The sequence below is a fragment of the Leptidea sinapis genome, chromosome 1 (assembly GCF_905404315.1).
Source record: "Leptidea sinapis chromosome 1, ilLepSina1.1, whole genome shotgun sequence".
Classification (NCBI taxonomy): Eukaryota; Metazoa; Arthropoda; class Insecta; order Lepidoptera; family Pieridae; genus Leptidea; species Leptidea sinapis.
This window is the reverse complement of record NC_066265.1, coordinates 7,847,894-7,866,474: the sequence shown is the minus strand read 5'-3', so window position 1 is coordinate 7,866,474 and position 18,581 is coordinate 7,847,894. Positions and strand designations below refer to the sequence as shown.

General features: G+C 35.2%; 1 protein-coding gene across 1 annotated transcript; it reads left to right on the top strand.

The window, feature by feature from the left end:
- The first annotated feature begins 808 nt into the window (after positions 1-808).
- LOC126969721 (pyruvate dehydrogenase E1 component subunit beta, mitochondrial) lies at positions 809-17,045 on the top strand. The gene is made up of 8 exons (XM_050815311.1): positions 809-1,173; positions 3,161-3,314; positions 7,326-7,512; positions 8,413-8,535; positions 9,507-9,608; positions 11,443-11,562; positions 15,938-16,118; positions 16,863-17,045. The coding sequence occupies exons 1-8, from the start codon at positions 965-967 to the stop codon at positions 16,885-16,887; spliced, it is 1,101 nt and encodes a 366-aa protein (XP_050671268.1). The 5' UTR covers positions 809-964; the 3' UTR covers positions 16,888-17,045.
- The last annotated feature ends 1,536 nt before the right edge of the window (positions 17,046-18,581 follow it).

Genomic DNA, 18,581 nt, shown 5'->3' with positions numbered 1-18,581 from the left:
TGCATTACTGATGCATGTGAGATGATTATAAAAGTATAGAATGTAAGCCGAGATACTTATTGCTAATAATGTTGTTTCTTTGACTACTCTATGTATCTTCTTCTTTTCCACTTTGAGAAAAAATGCGGTCTGTCCGGTAAATGTATAAAATTTTATCCAACAAGCATGGATAGAGTATAAAAATTGTTTTTAATAAGTATTAAACATAAACTTCATTAAAATTAACAAAACTTGTTAAAAACATGTATGTTTTATGTTGGTTATACGTTATCAATGTATCAGACTGTATCAAACATGTCTCAGACCTATATGTGAACGCAAATGTGTTTTATACTTGTATAAAGACTTGTTTGTACCACAGTGTGAACGAAAGTATGTTTCAGACAATTGCAATACATTTTAGAAGCAAATAATTATTAATTATTTTGACAAGTTTTGTATAAAACATGTTTTTGACTTGTTTCTTGGTGTAAACGTGTACGAGTAGAGGTTAGAGGAACGGAGTGCTACTAGCGGGAAAAGTTGTACACGAAGAGTAGGAAATGAAGAAGCCTGCTATAACTTGAGAGCTGGACAGTAAAATATATTATCTTATAAGTATTGTGTCGAGTGTCAACAGCTATGAAGTCATAAAATATGAACTAACTGTGAGACTTAGCTTCGACCTTAAAAAAAATATCGGTTTTGATATAATATTACGAAGAACTTACAAGAAAAAAGGACGAGAATACCGAAGACATGGCTGCACGGACTTAAATCCTTTGCCTGTTCTAATAATGGACACAAAAATAAACTAACTGTCAATGTCATTGTACGACCTCCATTCATCCTTCGCCGACGATACATCCGAATTATTTTAACATTTCCATTTAAAAATATTAATTACCACTGATAAATAGCTTAAAAGTTATACAAATAGTATCGTAATTCATAAATAGTAAAACCACACAAAGTTTAAGTGAACATGGCGCTAAAATCCTCTCCGGCATTACTGGGAATGTTCAGCCGTATTTCTCAGCGTGCTTTTTCCACATCCAGAGCCCTAACATCAAAACCTGTTACTGTAAGAGATGCCTTGAATCAAGCTATCGATGAAGAGATGGAGAGAGATGATAAAGTATTCGTTTTAGGTGAAGAAGTTGCTCAATATGATGGCGCATATAAAGTAACAAGGTAAAAAATATTCTTCATTTTTAGAAGCAAAACAGAACGTGATTGCCAGAGCTGATTATGAAGATTTAAAATAGACTATTATGGTTTCATCCACACAGATTTTCCAGTACATGAAAAAAAAAGTTATATAATAATTGTTGTTATTTGACAGGTGAGATAGAAATCTTATAAAAATCTAGTACACCAAGGCCATTATCAAGGTTACAAAGTCGTTATTGCATTTAAGCATAATATACTTGCCTGATAAGTACTATCTGAAAAATAAATATTAAAGTCTACTTTGAAATCCCAATGTTTTAAATACAGTGGATTGCATTAATGACCTTGGTTGTAGCAGCTGTTTAGCTAAAGCAACTACATGTTAGTAGTTATACTAAATGTAAGTCAGAATTTAAAACATGACATGCAATAGTATATTGTTCATATGGCTGTAGAATTAAATTTATAGCTCACTTACAAAGTGATATTCTTAGTAGCAACTGTGTTTAGTAAACTTTTGAATAGTGTGGAAAGGAAAAGGTGGAAATATATTTCAACATTTAAAATGGTGAAAAAAAAAATACTCATTTGTAGCAAAAATACAAAGTTTCCTATCTGACAATATCTATGGTGTGGAAAAACCATGTTTAAATTAACATAAACCATTAGTAATGTCAAATTAGAGACTGACTATGGACTACCCTTCATTGTCATTGTAACTGAAATCGACTGTATTTTTCATTCTGAACCAAGAATAAGCCTTATCTTAATATTTGAATTTTTGTTTTAATAATATCTAATATCTAAGTGTAAAATGGGAATTAAAAAAGATCATGGTGCCAAATAAATTTTCATAGATGTGTATATATTTCATAAACCATGAGAGTACTAGAAAAGCTTATGAATCTAGCAAAGAATTTGCTATAGTTGTTAACATGACATGTTACATGAACAAGGCAATAATTATTAATGTATTGTTTCCAAATTTGGGCCAAAATAACCTTCTCTTATTGTTATACATTGTTTAACAACTTGATTAAACTAAATCTCAAAATCAATTACAATAAAGAAACATTAATGATGTAAATTATTAGTGATATGTGAGAGACATTAAGACCATTTCTTTGATATTGGTGGGAAACTTGTTGCTTCATTGTCTGTCTTCTACCACATTTATCAGTGGTAGTGTTCCAAAGAGCTGTTTGACCTTTTTCCTGCCACCGAATTTCACCTTCGCATTACATGCCAGAAATTATTATATCATCCCCACCATTAATTGGCTGTGTGGTGTTGCTCCACAGTGTGGTTTTCAAGGAACTTTTTCCACATACACATACAACCAAGCAGTGAAATGAGCTTCCTTGTGCAGTGTTTCCGGGACAATCAGACCCATGTCCTTAAAGAAATAAAGTATATTCTTCTAAAAGGCTGGCAACACTCCTGTGATGCCTCAGGGGCTGCAAAATAATGTGGATGGAGGTGACTTAACATCAGGTGACCAATTCTCTTACTTGTACTCCTCTTCCATAATAAAAACTTCATAGCACAAGTCAGCCTGCATGACTAAGTGGATGACACAGCAGTACCTTTTTTTAATATGAAGCAGTAATGTGCAAAGCATTATTATGATTTTAATAATTATTGAGCCAATAAGGCTTTATATACCATATAGGTACCTATATTTTAAAGTGAGAAGCACAATTAAGATGCTACTCAGTAGTTCGGGTTCGGTCAACTACACTAATTGTCATTGTCGAAATCTAAAAGGAAATGCCATCAACCCAAACAATAATTATAATAATTTTGGTTCAATTAATAATCCTGTAAGGCACTGCAGTGTAATAAGAGGCTGTATCACTTACCTGAACACCTAACTCCTCTCATCACTATTCCTGATGAAAAAAAAAAAACAAAAATAATTAGTGATAAAAATGTTACCAGTGAAAAACATTCTCATTCACATACACATTCAAATTAGTTTATTCAATGATACATATCTCACTTTCAGAGGTCTATGGAAGAAATATGGAGATAGAAGAGTAATCGATACGCCAATTACAGAAATAGGTTTTGCAGGTATAGCCGTGGGTGCTGCATTCGCTGGACTAAAGCCTGTGTGCGAGTTTATGACATTCAACTTCTCAATGCAAGCTATTGACCATGTAAGAACTGACCAACAATCTATAAATTATAATTAACAAAACATGAATATAATTATATCACTTAGACCAACATCATTGGAATTACATCATTGAAATAAGCATGTGTATAATACCTAGGTAACACTGAAAATAAAAATGGCTTAATGTACAATGTTGCCAATACATTAATTGTTTTTTGAAGTAATCTCCGTTCCTCTCTACACATTCGACGGAACCACTGAGAAAAGCAGTGGGCCCATTCTTCCTTAGGGCTCTTTTCTATGGCATTTTCGTACGCTTTCACCGCATCTTCAGGGCTCGTAAAGCGAGTACCTCGAATTTTATCTTTAGTATTTGGTATTGGTAAAGGGCTCCTGTTTCCGCAATTAGACTGCTTAATTGGGTCCATTTTGCGTGCAGTGTTGGCCAGTCATTCCAACCAGCCCAGCTCCTTCCAGAAGTTCAGAACACTCCTGGGGTGTTTGCAGACTTCCTGGAGCGACCTTGTATTTACTAAGGTTTGTGCCCGTTGGTTGGCCACCCCAGCACATTCCAGGATTACGTGAGTAACCGTTTCATCTTCGGTTAGACAGCCCCTGCACTTAGGACTGTCCGTAACGCCGATTGTAAATAGGTGTTTGTTCAGTGATGTGTGACCCGTTAGGGTGCCGACCATAATTCGGATGTCGTGTCTGTTTAGGCTAATAAGTCGAAGTGTCAGTTTGGGCTATAGTGCAGGAATCGCCTCTTTCGACTGTCTGCAGCCTGAGACATTTGTCCATCAGGTTCTATGTAGGTTGTTGGTGAGAGAGCGTATCCATGACCGCATTTGGCTGAAGGGTAGCGGCAGGACTGGCCCTGGGCCAGCCACTTGCGTTTTCGACCCCCGCCTTGCAAGTTCATCCGCTGCATCGTTCCCCAACGAACCGCTGTGTACTTTGATCCATTGCAGAGTTACCCAGTTGTTAGAGGCAGCTCGTTCTAAGGATCGGTGACACTCGTATATCAGCGCTGAGTTATAGGTGTTGCTCCCCAGCGCAGTCAGTACTGCCATACTATCGGATAGAATACGGATATAATATCCGTGTATTTTCCTTCTTAGTATCGCGTCTGCAGCTTCCTTGATGGCTATGCATTCGCATTGGAATATGGAGCTGTGTATGCCTTAGGGTATAGAAGTGTGTATATTCAGTTCCTGTGAGAAGATGCCAGCTCCAGTTCCGGCTGCCATTTTGGAACCGTCTGTGTAAATTCTGAGTTCATTTACACCTGACTTGTCTGCTCCCACTTCGAACAGTTGAATACGGTAATTCTTTTGAAAGATGTGTGTTTTGGGCATTCTATCACAGGGAGGCACCCTGTGATAGAATGAAAAACCCACAGAGTGGGAAATCCTTCCTTACTCTGTTCCAGAGGTTTCCTGTGAGGCAGTCATCATTCTTGCATACCCCCATCAGCTTCAGGCGGAGAACCGACATTGTCGCCTCATGTTGGATATGTATGTCAAGCGGTGTGAGCCCTAGAATAGTTTCTAGGGCAGACGTTGGCGTAGTGCGCATGCAACCAGTTATGGCTGTGCAGGCCAGCCTTTGGAATCGCTGCAGCTTGGTTTGTACGGTTGTTAGCTCTGTCCTGGGCCACCAAGCTATTGCTCCGTAGGTGATAATTGGTCTAATAACTGCTGTATATAGCCATTTACATATCTTTGGAGCAAGACCCCAGGTTCTACCTACGAGTCTTCTACAATGCCAAAATATTATACATGCTTTTTCCAGCTTGTGGTCTATGTGTTTATTCCAAAGCAGCTTACTGTCCAGTATGACCCCCAGGTATTTAACTTCTTTAGTAAGGCTTATCTCGGTATTAAACAACTTAGGTAATGTAAGATTGCCAAAATTGCGTTTGTTAGTGAAAAGTATTAGCTCAGTCTTTGATGGATTAGCGGTTAGCCTATGTTGTGTGCACCATTCTTCGATTATCTTAAAAGCAGATCTCAGGAGATTACATAGGACATTCTCGAATGGACCTGTTATTAGAATGGCGAGATCGTCCGCATAGCCTACTGTGTATAGTTTCTTTCTGCTTAACTCCACGATGAGCTCGTCCACCACAAGGTTCCAAAGGAGTGGTGAGAGTACCCCTCCTTGTGGGCATCCAGTTGCCACCACACATCTTGTGCTGGTGTTCACAGTAAAACGTATCGCTCTGTGCCTCAACATGTTGTCTATCCACCCGGCAATTGTAGGATCGATATTGTGTTCAGCTAGCGCTCGGCCTATGCTAGTAAAAGGAGTTTTGTCAATGGCGCCTTCAATATCAATAAATGCACCTAAAGTTGATTGTTTACGTGATAGACCTTTACCTACAAGTGATGTTACGCAGTAAAGGGCAGATTCAGTTGATTTGCCTTGACTATAGGCATGTTCGTTAATGTGTAGTGGTTTGTGTAGGAGAGCATTTTCCCTAATATCCCTATCGCAAAGTCTTTCTAAAGTCTTCATCAGAAAGGATGTAAGACTGATTGGTCTGAACGATTTGGGATTCGTGTAGTCACTCTTGCCGGGCTTAGGGATAAATACTACTTTCACCTCCCTCCATTGGAGTGGCACGTATCGTACGTTGATTTGCCTTGACTATAGGCATTTTTATCTTTAGTTCTATAAATAAATAAAATATTAATATTATTCTATAAAATAAATAAAAGTCGCAGGGCGCCAGGTCTGGACTGTATGGCGAATGACTCATTATCTCGACACCTGCCATAGTCAAATATTCAACAGTCTGTTTTGCGGAGTGCGCTGAAGCATTGTCGAGGTGATGGAGGATCCTGATTCGAGGGCGCTGCTGTCGAATTATTTCCTAGACAACAGGCAAACAGCGATTGACATACCAGTCTGCAGTAACTGTACTTCCATCTTCTAGCACAACTGTCGCGAAATGACCTTTCCGACCAAAGAATGAGGCAATCATATTTTTTCCTTGACTTCTTCCTTTCTTTACCTTAGTTGGCCGATCCTCGAAAAGAAACACCCACAGCTGATTGTCTTTTGGTTTCGGATTCGCAGCAATATATCCAGCTTTCATCACCTGTAACGATGTCAAATACAGCATTTGAATCACCGTCGTTGAACTTATCTAACATTTGGCGACACCAGTACATGCGAAGGTGTTTCTGGTCGTCGGTTGTATTGCCCTGGCTTGCATAATCGCCAGACCTCAACCCCATCGAGAACGCATGGGACATGCTCCAGAGACGTGTTTTGAAGGACTTGGACGGAGTGACAACAACCCAACAGCTGAAGGGTTTGCTACAAATCCATTGGGAGTGAATACCGCAAGATGACATAAACAGTCTCATTAATTGAATGAATAATCGTTGCCGACAAGTTCTGAATAGCAGAGGAGGCCATACTTTGTATTAAATTATCCTATTCATTCACAATAAATTCATTTACTTTAGATATTTCATTTTGTTAAAAAAAAATTAAGTTGATTATGTACCTTAATTTCTGCAGTATATTCTAATATTGTTAATTTCTGTTATTAACAGAACTTATAAAGACAACAGATGTTATTTTTTCATCAAAGGACCCTAAAAATATTATTTTAAAAATAAAATACAACATTATAATGTGAAAAACCGTCCTAAAATTTAAATTAGTACATGTTGCTTAGACTTTTTTGATGTGTGTATATAAAACATTTATTGTGTTAGTTATAATATTATTTTGTTTAATATATTTACACATGAAATGAAAATGAAGGTGGGGCGGGGGATTCTCACCATTTGGGTGAGATTCCTGCACAGCTGTTTTGATGGAACTTTCTTATTCTTACAACCAAATAATGGAATGAACTTCTATGAGTGGTGTTATGGAATGTTTTACTTAAAAAAGCGCATACACCTTTCGCAAAAGCCTTCAACATTTCTGTGATTCCTACACAGTTACAAGATGGTATGAGCAGCTTCTGTTGTGTGTACAGATTTTTATTAAAAAATTTAATCTTAACAATCAAAATTTCACATTACAGATAATAAACTCGGCAGCCAAGACGTTCTATATGTCTGCCGGCGGCGTGCCCGTGCCTATTGTATTTCGTGGACCCAACGGCGCTGCCTCAGGCGTGGCGGCACAACACTCTCAGTGCTTTGCTGCCTGGTACAGCCACTGTCCCGGTCTCAAAGTGATCATGCCTTACTCCTCAGAGGACGCCAAAGGTTAATTAACATTCAGCCTATGAAAGTTATATTTGGAGCTGCTTGCTCACCCTCTCTTGTGAACACACCCATATCAACAGTAAATCTGTGAAATGCTAACATAACGCCCCTTCGTCTTTTAAAGTTTTCTCTTCGATAAGTATCTGCATTAATGCAGAATGCATCATGATTACCCCAAGGCTTTAATCACATTTGATGTAAAATTTCAGATATTTTGGGTGCACACATTCCATGTCATCTCTTTTTTGTAAATTTCATCTTTATATATAAAATTCTTCTGTATGTGTTTTGATAGTGAACTCCTACTAAGCGGCTGGAGCAATTTGAATGAAACTTTCTGTATGTGTTCAAGTGGATTCGAGGATGGTTTAGATTCACAATTGAAGTACCTCCTAAATGGCTGGACCGAATTTGATGATTTTTTAGATTCTCAATACAGTCCATATATAATTCTCCTGCGTATGTTAGTGATCTCCTAACGTCTGGACCGATTATTCAAATTTAACACGTGTGTACACGACAACGTCTGCCGGGTCCGCTATTTTTGCGTAAAAATTACATTTTTATTATTATTTTTGTTAACCCAACGTTTCGAGCCCTTTCCAGATCACGTTTAGAGGGGGGGAAAGTATTTTAATTAAATGTAACACTCGCGTTAATCAAATAAAATATTTCACTACATCATGTTCAAATTGAAGCTAGTCATCAGCTAAATATGCAATAATTTAAGTCATCATTTAAAAGTTGATTTTACACAAGTAATGGAATGTTAAAATATTCAATTAATTTTAAATCAATCAACAATCAATTCCTTGAAACATGTTGTCATTCGTTACTAAATAACTATTTGATTTACAATCATTTTGAATGTCTATTTAAATAAATAATTTTATTTTACAGGTTTATTAAAGGCAGCAATCCGTGATCCAGACCCTGTTGTGTTCCTCGAGGATGAGATCATGTACGGAGTACAGTTTCCAATGTCCGATGAAGCACTCTCTAGCGACTTTGTGTTACCCATTGGTGAGGAGTCATATTTTTTTTATGTATATTTATTGGCAAAGAAGAATACTCTTATATTATAACTAGATTTGTACTAGATATTATAACTGTGTGTAATATAATAAACCTTCTGTTAGTAATGTTTACATTGAGCATTGAAGACGAATATATTCAAATTCAAAAACACTTTATTCATGTAGGTCACAGAAATTACACTTATGAATGTAAAAAAAAAAAACTATTGATTCTTATTGAATTTACCGCTACTTCGTAAAGGGTTGAGCTAATGAGAAGAAGTAGCTAGAAACTTATTGCCACTCTTTTAAGTCAAGATTTACATATTAATTGTTTTATAAATCATTTCAATTACAATATATGCAAAGTGACGCAACAAAAATACTCAAATGTCAAAAACTGAAAGGCTTACATGAGTAAGTCAAAAAAAGAAAAAAAAGTAAATTAATACTTATAAACACAAGAGTTATTGAGAATAGTAGATGCATCAATCCACACATACCGTAAATAGAGGCATTATGTGAGCATTTCATAAAATAAAATATATAATAACTTTAACTTTAAAGGAAATAATAATAGTAAAAAACACATCAAGCAGACCTCCCGGTAACAAGATCATCCTGCCACCACGAGTAATAATATAATGAATATAAATTCATTCATAAAAAAATAAGACTTACTTATGTAACGAGAGACTGTATTTCAAATTTAAAAAAAAATATTATTATACAAATTACTCTCGAGTTCGGACCGCAGCCAACCGTTTGACGGTTCGTAACTCTTGGTATGTCATGTTCAATTCTTAGGCACACTACCTGAGATATACGCTATACCAAAATTTACGACCCGTGCATTCTCGGACGGTTGGCTCAGTTGTAAAGAGCGCTCGGACGAAATACGAGAGGTCACGGTTTCAATCTAAAATCAATGCTTATCACTTTAAAATAATAAATAGTATAAATTATTATTATGTTCAGGTAAAGCAAAAATCGAAAGGGAAGGTAGACACATAACAGTGGTGTGTGCAGGGAGGGCCACAGACACTGCACTGCAAGCGGCCAACGAACTTGCTGGGAAAGGTGAATATTAATAACAATAATGTTTTCTTTAATATCTCCTTCACTACTAAGATTAAAGATACTAGGATTACTAGATGGAATCTACTAGGGTCCGTAAAATTGCTAAATCTTTTAAAGTTGATTGTGTTATATTTTATAATAAACTCCCAAATAATATTAAAAAATTACCTATAAAAAATTTAAGTGTATCGTAAAAAATAAATTAACATCAAAGGCCTATTATAATGTGAAAGATTATTTGAATGACAAAGATAGTTGGAGTTAATGTTCTAAATTTTGTTAATGAATATTGTTATACTCATTTGAATGCTATTGTAACTTTTGCACTTCATCCTGACTTGCACTAAATAAGTTATGAAGTTTTACAGATTTTTTTGACTTTGATTTTGACAACACGGCCACATTATCTGTATAACTCCCTTCCTGATCCCCTTTCACCCCCTCTCGCTCGTGCTGTTGCGTCAGTACGGTTTTCAGTTTCAGTACTCTTAGGTACATGTCGTGATATTTATATGGTATGGTATAGTGAGTGTATGTATGCAATAATAATAAATTTATTTTAATTATCTATAAAAATAAGTGCTTCGCGATGTGTATGTAGGATGTGCAGTGGTTTTATTTAAATACTTCTCTTGAAAAATAGGGGATTTTAATTAAAATATAATAGTTACATGCTTTTTTTAATTTTTAAAAATATACGCTTTTTGTGGTTATGAAAATGGTGCAATATTTAAGTGTTAGATCATTAATGCCTTTACGGTTTTACTCTGTTGATCTGGACTATGCAAACTCTGTGAAGGCATTTTCTATTGCTATTTATGAAGAAAGTTATTTACCATTTTAAGGCAAGCTCAAACACGTGATTCTCTCTGTACGGCACTACTATTGCGCTCGTCACCTTGAAACATGAGATAGGTCTCATTTGCCCAGTAATTTCTTTAGCTATGGCGCCTTTTTGACCGAAATACAATAATACTTACACATTATTGCTTCACGGCAGAAATAGGCGCCGTTGTGGTAACCATAATCTAGGCGGCATCCTGTGCAAAGGAGCCTCCCACTGGTATAATGTTTGGCGTGAATCGGCTTCTATCATCGAGTTCATTTCATTATTATTTATCTTAGTGGCTGATCTTCCGCGATCTTCAATCTTCAATTCGAAGTTTCCTTTTCGGAAGCGGATAACCAAAAACGCACTGTGCGTTCTTTAGCCGTAGACTCCATACAGCATTGATATTGCGAGCTGTTTCTGTTAAGTGAGTGTCACGCGACTCAGAAGTGGGAGTCGTAATAAAACCAATTGAAACTCGAACAATCAAATGAATGTTGTTCATTTTTAAATCTACAATGTTCTGTGAAAATAGTTTCACTCTCTCGCTCATCAGAATTTTTAATTTAATACAAAATGCTAGTACGATCAAACATTTATTTTTCGCGTTCGTTTCATCATTATTTTATCTTAGTGGCTGATCTTCCGCGATCTTCAATCTTCAAGTCGAAGTTTCCTTTTCGGAAGCGAATAACCAAAATCGCACTGTGCGTTCAACAGCCGTAGACTCCATACAGCATTGATATTGCGAGCTGTTTCAATAAAGTGAGTGTCACGCGACTCAGAAGTGGGACTCGTATTAAAAAATTACGTTTCAATAATTGCTATTAAAGCCGAAAGTAAAAACAATTGAAACTTGAACAATTTAAATGTTGTTCATTTTTAAATCTACAATGTCCTGTGAAAAAAGTTTCACTCTAAAATCTCGCATAACAGTGTTTTTAATTTAATCCAAAATGCTAGTACCATAAAACGATTATTTTTACAACCCCTCATTCTTTCCAGGTATTGAATGTGAGGTGATCAATCTGCGGTCCATCCGGCCACTGGATTTCGACACGATAGCGAGTTCAATCGCGCGCACACACCATCTGATCACCGTGGAGCAGGGCTGGCCGCAGTCAGGTATGTGTCACACACTCATCCAGCAAACTCGTTCATCAAACTCGGAACAGGTAACGGACTAGACGTGGAGGACGTTCATCTGATGGTAATTGATACGCCCTGCCGATTACTATATATTTATATATACTCGCGATTCTTGATAAACCCAGAAATTCTGAGAGGCACTATAATTGCGCTCGTCTCTTTGACACAAGATGTTAAGTACCTACTAGAGTAACCAGCACCTCTAAAAGCTGTATTGATAGTAATTTTAGTAATTTTAAACCTATTTCTCAATCAATAATTAGTAAACTGATATGAGACCACTTTGGTCAATTAGCCTCTTTTAATATTGAAGTAAACAAATGTACTTCATTTAAAAAGTTTGTTTGTTCCGGTAAATAGTAGGCTAATGGAGAGATAATTTTTCGGAAAAATTTCAATTTTTTATTTGAATTATAACAGTACTCCCTATGAGATGTATGGTTTGTTATTTAAAATAATTAAAACAGTTTGCTTCTATTCACTTCAAAGACATTCAACTCAGGTGGTCTCTCATCATTAAATGACTGGGCAACAGCTGGTACTGGTAGGAGCAGACAACGGCTATATGAACTGTATCTCATGTGTCTTTGGAAATTTGGCCTGTAATAACATTGAAAAAGATAATTTAGGATACTTCATTCACTTCATACACTCAAGTATGGGAAATGCACCCCTAAATTTCCCTGAGTGATATATATATAGATGACATAGATTCCCATGGTGCTATTATAGATTATTTCAATGTGACCATATATTGAGTATAAAGTATGCGCACAATAAATAAATAGCTTGTATTTATTTGCACAAGACTTAATGGTCTTACGTAGACTCCTATTGTGCTTATTACATTATAATAGTTAGTAGTAAAAGATAGATACATACTGTCTTAATGAATACAAAACATGCTTATACGTAAATAATTTTATATCTACAAATCAAAACTGGTAAAAATACAATGCTTTTTGAGGGATTTACTTCAACCAAAAATTTTTTAATACCAAAAACGTGAAATAACTCCTAAAGTGGCTATTTTATTATAATGATAATTCATATCAGCCTATAGTGGATAGATGCGTACTGCCTTCGCGAATACAATACATAGTTATGAGTAATAATTTAAAAATAAATTGCTGTTCGTTAGTCTCGCTAAAACTCGCGAACGGCTGGACCGGTTGGGCTAATTTTGGTCTTGAATTATTTATGGAAGTCCAGAGAAGGTTTAAAAGCTTTAAACCTTTAAAAATAATAGTTTAAAATGAATAACTAATTAGAATTTTTAAATATATCTAATTTTCTAAGGAGGTAAAAAATAAACTTCCTTAAAACATGGGTAATAACACTTAAAAAAAGGATTCCTTTTGTTTGTTTTGAGTTTAATTTACACTAAAGTTTAGGTCTTTTATTTATCGATTGAGGCAGTAGGAAGTCTGCCGGGTCAGCTAGTGATTAATAATTTTTAAAACTAATAACTACATGAATCGGTACTACGGTACAAGAAGTGTTTTCTATTTTGCGGCAAAAATGTAGTCATAGTACATCCCTGTTGTTTATACTGTAACATACTGTTGACATTGCATCTAGAGTCGGTTCAACTGACACTAAACATATCAAATCAAATCAAAACAATTTATTGAAAGTAGGTATATACAATACACTTTTCCACGTCATAAATACAATAGAATTATTTAATACATTATCGTAAAAATATAAATTTCAATAATAAAAATTTATATTTTATATTCATCGGTGGTATTGTACATATAATACCTGCTACCTATCATCTATTTATTTTGTTTTGTCACTAAATTACATTTATAGTTCCAAATAATTTTGTCATTTAAATATTCATCTATCTTATAATACGCATTTTGTGTGCGCTTAATAACAAACTTAAACTTATTTTCACTAAGACTTATATTTTCAGGTAATTTATTATATTCAAATTCAAAAACACTTTATTCATGTAGGTCACAGACATGACACTTATATATGTCAAAAAAAATATATAAAAGTCTATTTTCTTATACCCCTAAATGTTAAGGGTAGGACTCCCCAAAAACTTTTTTTAATTTTTTTTGACATTATTTTTAAATTTATATAATTATGATTGAGAATTAAACTTCAAAATTTCACCCATCTACGATCAACACTTACTATTGTTTCGTGATTTTAATATTATTCTAAAACATCCACAGACACGCAATAGAGTTGCAATATGGCAATCGAATATAATGATTATTGTAGTACGATACATTTTATGTACGATATATTTGGTAGGTCTGAGAATTGGTCGTCATCTATTTTTATATCCTAAAAATTTTAAGTATTGATTTTTTTATTACTTTATATGGCAATAAAACGTTTGCTGGGTCAGCTAGTTGAACTATAAAATGATTATGAGCACACGCGAAGTGATTGATGCTCGAACGTGATCTGGGGGAAAAAATGGAACCCGGCACGCACCAGCGCAACCGCTGACAGGTCGCAACGTGATGTACGATGTTCGACTCGTACAAACCTCTTCTACGTTACATTTTTAAATTATTGGCCAGTAATAATACTTGGTAGTCACTACAAACGATTAGACAAGGCTGTTCCCTTTGTTTAAAAAAAAACACTGATCCAACAACTAAAGACAGATCACTGAACTCCATTACTACGCTGGGCAGACTATTACCACCAGTTAACTAATCCCATTTTTTATTCGCCATTTTAATAATAATAATATCATTTATTTCAGGCCATAGCCCATATAATGTCAATAAATCTTATTCTAGGGTTAGTAACACATTAAATACATTTATTTGAACACTTTAATTTTAACAGCCAATGTCTATTCATTATATTTTCAAAATTTTTCATTACATTTAAAACAATATTGGAACTTTTACTAATGCGGTCTCAAATAGAAAAAATCTTTTTTTTTTATTACTGCATAAAAATCATTCACCCTATACAATGCAAACATTAAGGACTACAATAACGCGGCAGGCCCATAAACATTCTAAATGCGTTGTTATATTGAACTCTTAAGATATTCATGTCCTTACGCGTATAATTAGCTCAAAGTTTGCTTGAATAAAAACACTGACAATTTGAGGTAAACAGAAGCTTTTTAACATTTTTATCTACACCCATGCCTTAAATCCTCTATTAAAGATTCTGAAACAGTTAGCTTATTGCCAACATTAAAACACCCACTGTTCTAATAACCATTACATCATCCAAAGGAGTGTTGTAATGTTGTACTGAATTTCATAACAACACTCCTATGTTTTTTTTTCGATCCCTTCATGCGCAAAGAGTTTCAACAGACAGCCACATTCTTATTGCTCGATGCGTGGTATCTGTATGAATTTAAAAAAATGAACATTTTCGTTTACGCGCGTTCCACACTACCAGAACGTCGCGCGTCGTTAAAAAAGTAGGTTATTCGAATCCCCGCCATTTGGTAATATTCTTGGGTAATTTTATTGTTTGTTTACAAAAAATGAGCGATTCATTTTAAACGCTGCAAAAGAACATTATATTCGAGTGAATTTTAATTATTGCATTATACAAAATGTAAATTACTACTAAAATAAATAATTGTTTCATTAATACTTAGTTTATTTGTATGTAATCAGTAATGAATGATATTAGGTTACTACTGGGACTGGTGTTTTAATGTTAGCAGTAAACTAACTGTTCCAGAATCTTTTAGAGGATTCATATTCTGGGTGTAGATAAAGTCTTGTATGCAACTGTTGATAATTAGTTATTAAAACACTCATGTGATACTATTATCACAAAATAATAATAAGATAAATCCACATTCGTGTTTTAATACCCCTTATTACATAACAGTTGAATAAATAACTATTACTACACTGATTTCATCTTATAATCATATTAGATCTTACGGCTAAACTTCGCCTTTCTCTCTCTATGTCAACGTCGTAGCTTAGAGTACTTGTGACAAAATGACCTAAATATTTTAATTTTTCTACTACTGCTAGTTTCGTTCCGTTCAAATAAATAGGCGGTATGTAATCCGGGCCCTTTCTTGATCGAAATACCATGACATTACTTTTCTTTTCGTTATACAGTAACCCGTGTTCGCCAATAAATTTTTGACAGATGTTTACCAGGCGTCTAAGAATTTTGACGCTGGCATAGATAGATAGCAGTTTTGACCTATGGCAGTGTATTTTGGATTAATATTTGTACTTTAATGTAATGCCAACTTTGCTCGTTGTAGACTCACCTCGACCTTTCATTTCAGCATAAAAAGTCTGTGTAAATTTCTTAAGTATCCAGATGTTATACATTAGTTGTCACTGACGCAGAGTTCTGATGTTTGTGCCGTCAGGTATCGGCGCTGAGATCTGCGCCCGCGTGATGGAGTCCCCCGTGTTCTTCGAGCTGGATGCCCCGGTATGGCGAGTGACGGGCGCAGATGTGCCCATGCCGTACGCGCGCTCCCTGGAAGCTCTGGCGCTGCCGCGACCCAACGACGTGGTATCAGCCGTTGCGAGCGTGCTATCCAACAGGTCAGTACATTTATAAGTCCCCTACCGGACAATCAAAAGTTAGCCATCTAATTAGTACCTAAAAACAATCTCTGGAATAGTAAGTGTATTTAGTATTTGGAAAAATGCTTCAATTATACTTATTTTTTTATGACAGTAAGGGACGAGACGAACAGGACGTTCAGCTGATGGTAATTGACACGCCCCGCCCATTATAATGCAGTGCCGCTCAAGATTCTTGAGAAACCCAAGAATTCTAATTGAGACATAAGATGTTTAGTCTCATTTGCCCAGTAATTTCACTAGCTACGGCGCCCTTCAGACCGAAACACAATAATGCTTATACAACACTGCTTCACGGCAGAAATAGGCGCCGTTGTGGTACCCATTATCAAGCCGGCATATGTGCAAAAGGAGACTCTCACTGGTCCCACTGATCCAAAGAAAAGATTCCAGAATTAAATTTATCAGTTTTTGAAAATACGTTTGTTTTTTTATAATTTTGAGGATTATGAAGGATAATGATACTCAAAACAATTAGATAACTATAAAATATCACGCAATTTGGCGTGCCTTTTGACATACGCCTCCTATTGTGCTCTGTCCTCCGCAACTGAAGTCTGATTTTGAGAAAACTGTATTCGGTGTACCACAAGGATACATTATGGGGCCTGATTTTTACACAGATTTTCTTTTTTTTTCTAGGCGAATTTGACAATGACTTTCTGCTACAAAAGAATGATCAATGATTCCTTTTTCTTTCAGGATTGCGGGAGAAGCATCAAATTAGAAGCACTTCTTAGGAATCTCTAGAAAAATTTTATCAATCGGAATGTATATATTTATTTATTATCATTACATCGACTCCGCCATAATGAATCGTATGTATGGACTATGAAATGATTATATAATATATTAGGTGAAATATAGTTAATTATGTTAAAAGTTTTTTTTGTTTTATTTTAAAAGAAATTCTGCAATTGCTGAAGTGATGCCCGATCTTCTGAATGAAATCTTAATGTTAATAATTTTCGTCAATTGAAGTATTCGAATAAAAGTTTTGTATCCAAAGTGCTTGAGTTATTTTGTGCTAATATAGCCGTTGGTGTTGTAAATGGTTTTGAGAGATATTGTAATCTTCATAATATGTCGTATAATAATTTACAGCACAAGATCAAAAAAGTCAACGGGTGTAAAATATTTATTGGGCATCTTAATCACAGTGCGACAGCAATGTATAAATAATCTTGGATGTATATTTCACTGAATTATTATTTATCGTTATATATAAAACAAATCTTTTTCTTCTATTTAATAAATATATATAAATATATAAATTATGTAAAATACAAGTGGCCTTCCAACACTGACTCATAGAGGAGTTCATCATCATGTTGTACCTTTCAGAGTCCGCAGGCACAGAACATGGCACGTTCTCTACGCGTTTGGGTGTGCACTTTTTACCCGCTTTTTTTTTTCACACTTTTACACAAATTATCTTGCTCCAAACTAGGCAATGCCTGTACTATGGGTACAAGTCAACGACATATTTAATACAATATAATTACTCAAACATACATAAATACATATAAACATCCATGACTCGGAAACAAAACATCCATGACTCGGAAACAAAACATCCATGTTCATCATATAAATTATTGCACTTACCGGGATTCGAACCCGGGACCTCTAGTTTAGTAGTCAAGGTCACTAACCATTCGGCTATGCGGTCGTCAAATTGACACCCCGTGAAGATTCGTGTTTGTATTTAATTTGCGTTTGAAGTTACGTACTAAGTAACAATTGGAACTAGCTTATAGAAAAAAAAGTGATGGTGAACCGGAATGTTTTTCAACATTCTGTTATGACCGCCTTTTTTGGAACTTATAAATGTTATGAAAAAAAAAAACAAACAATATTTATTGTTTTTGTTTTGAAGTTATTACAATGCATATTTGTTTATCACTATAATACACTGTGGTAGAAGCTAATCAGTGCACCACGGGTTCCGCCCGCAGTAACTAGCTGCGTACGCGAACGTGGATACGTGCCTAGTTTGAGTCATGTGAGGCAAGTGTGCGCACTTAAGCATTAAAAATTGAGTCAAAATTAAACGATAACCATGAAAGGCAAATAAAAATACGTCTCTCATAGAGTATTGTTAGGTTATAATTAAATTAATAAATAATACCTAAAACCTTAACACTTCTAGAAGAAAACGGATTAATCCAAGTATTCTAAATGCGCACACTTTCCCCGTAGGGAGGGTAAGAGTGCGCACTCGTGTGTGTGAAAATTTGCGCAACTAATGGAACTAAGTGGATTTTTAATGCCCTTAGCAGACTCATTTTAATAATACATACTTAGATAACATTATGTAATAACTTGGAAATTTATGCTAAATAAAAAGCTCAGACACATTATTGACTGAAAAAAAATGAATTTACTTTAGTAACTATCCTTAGTAACTAAATGACAATC

Bases quoted from the DNA above. Each gene is read 5' to 3' on its own strand.
- LOC126969721 (XM_050815311.1), top strand. From the start codon at position 965: ATGGCGCTAAAATCCTCTCCGGCATTACTGGGAATGTTCAGCCGTATT. The intron at 3,315-7,325 runs GTAAGAACTGAC...TTCACATTACAG, and splicing joins CAATGCAAGCTATTGACCAT to ATAATAAACTCGGCAGCCAA. The intron at 7,513-8,412 runs GTTAATTAACAT...TTTATTTTACAG, and splicing joins CTCCTCAGAGGACGCCAAAG to GTTTATTAAAGGCAGCAATC.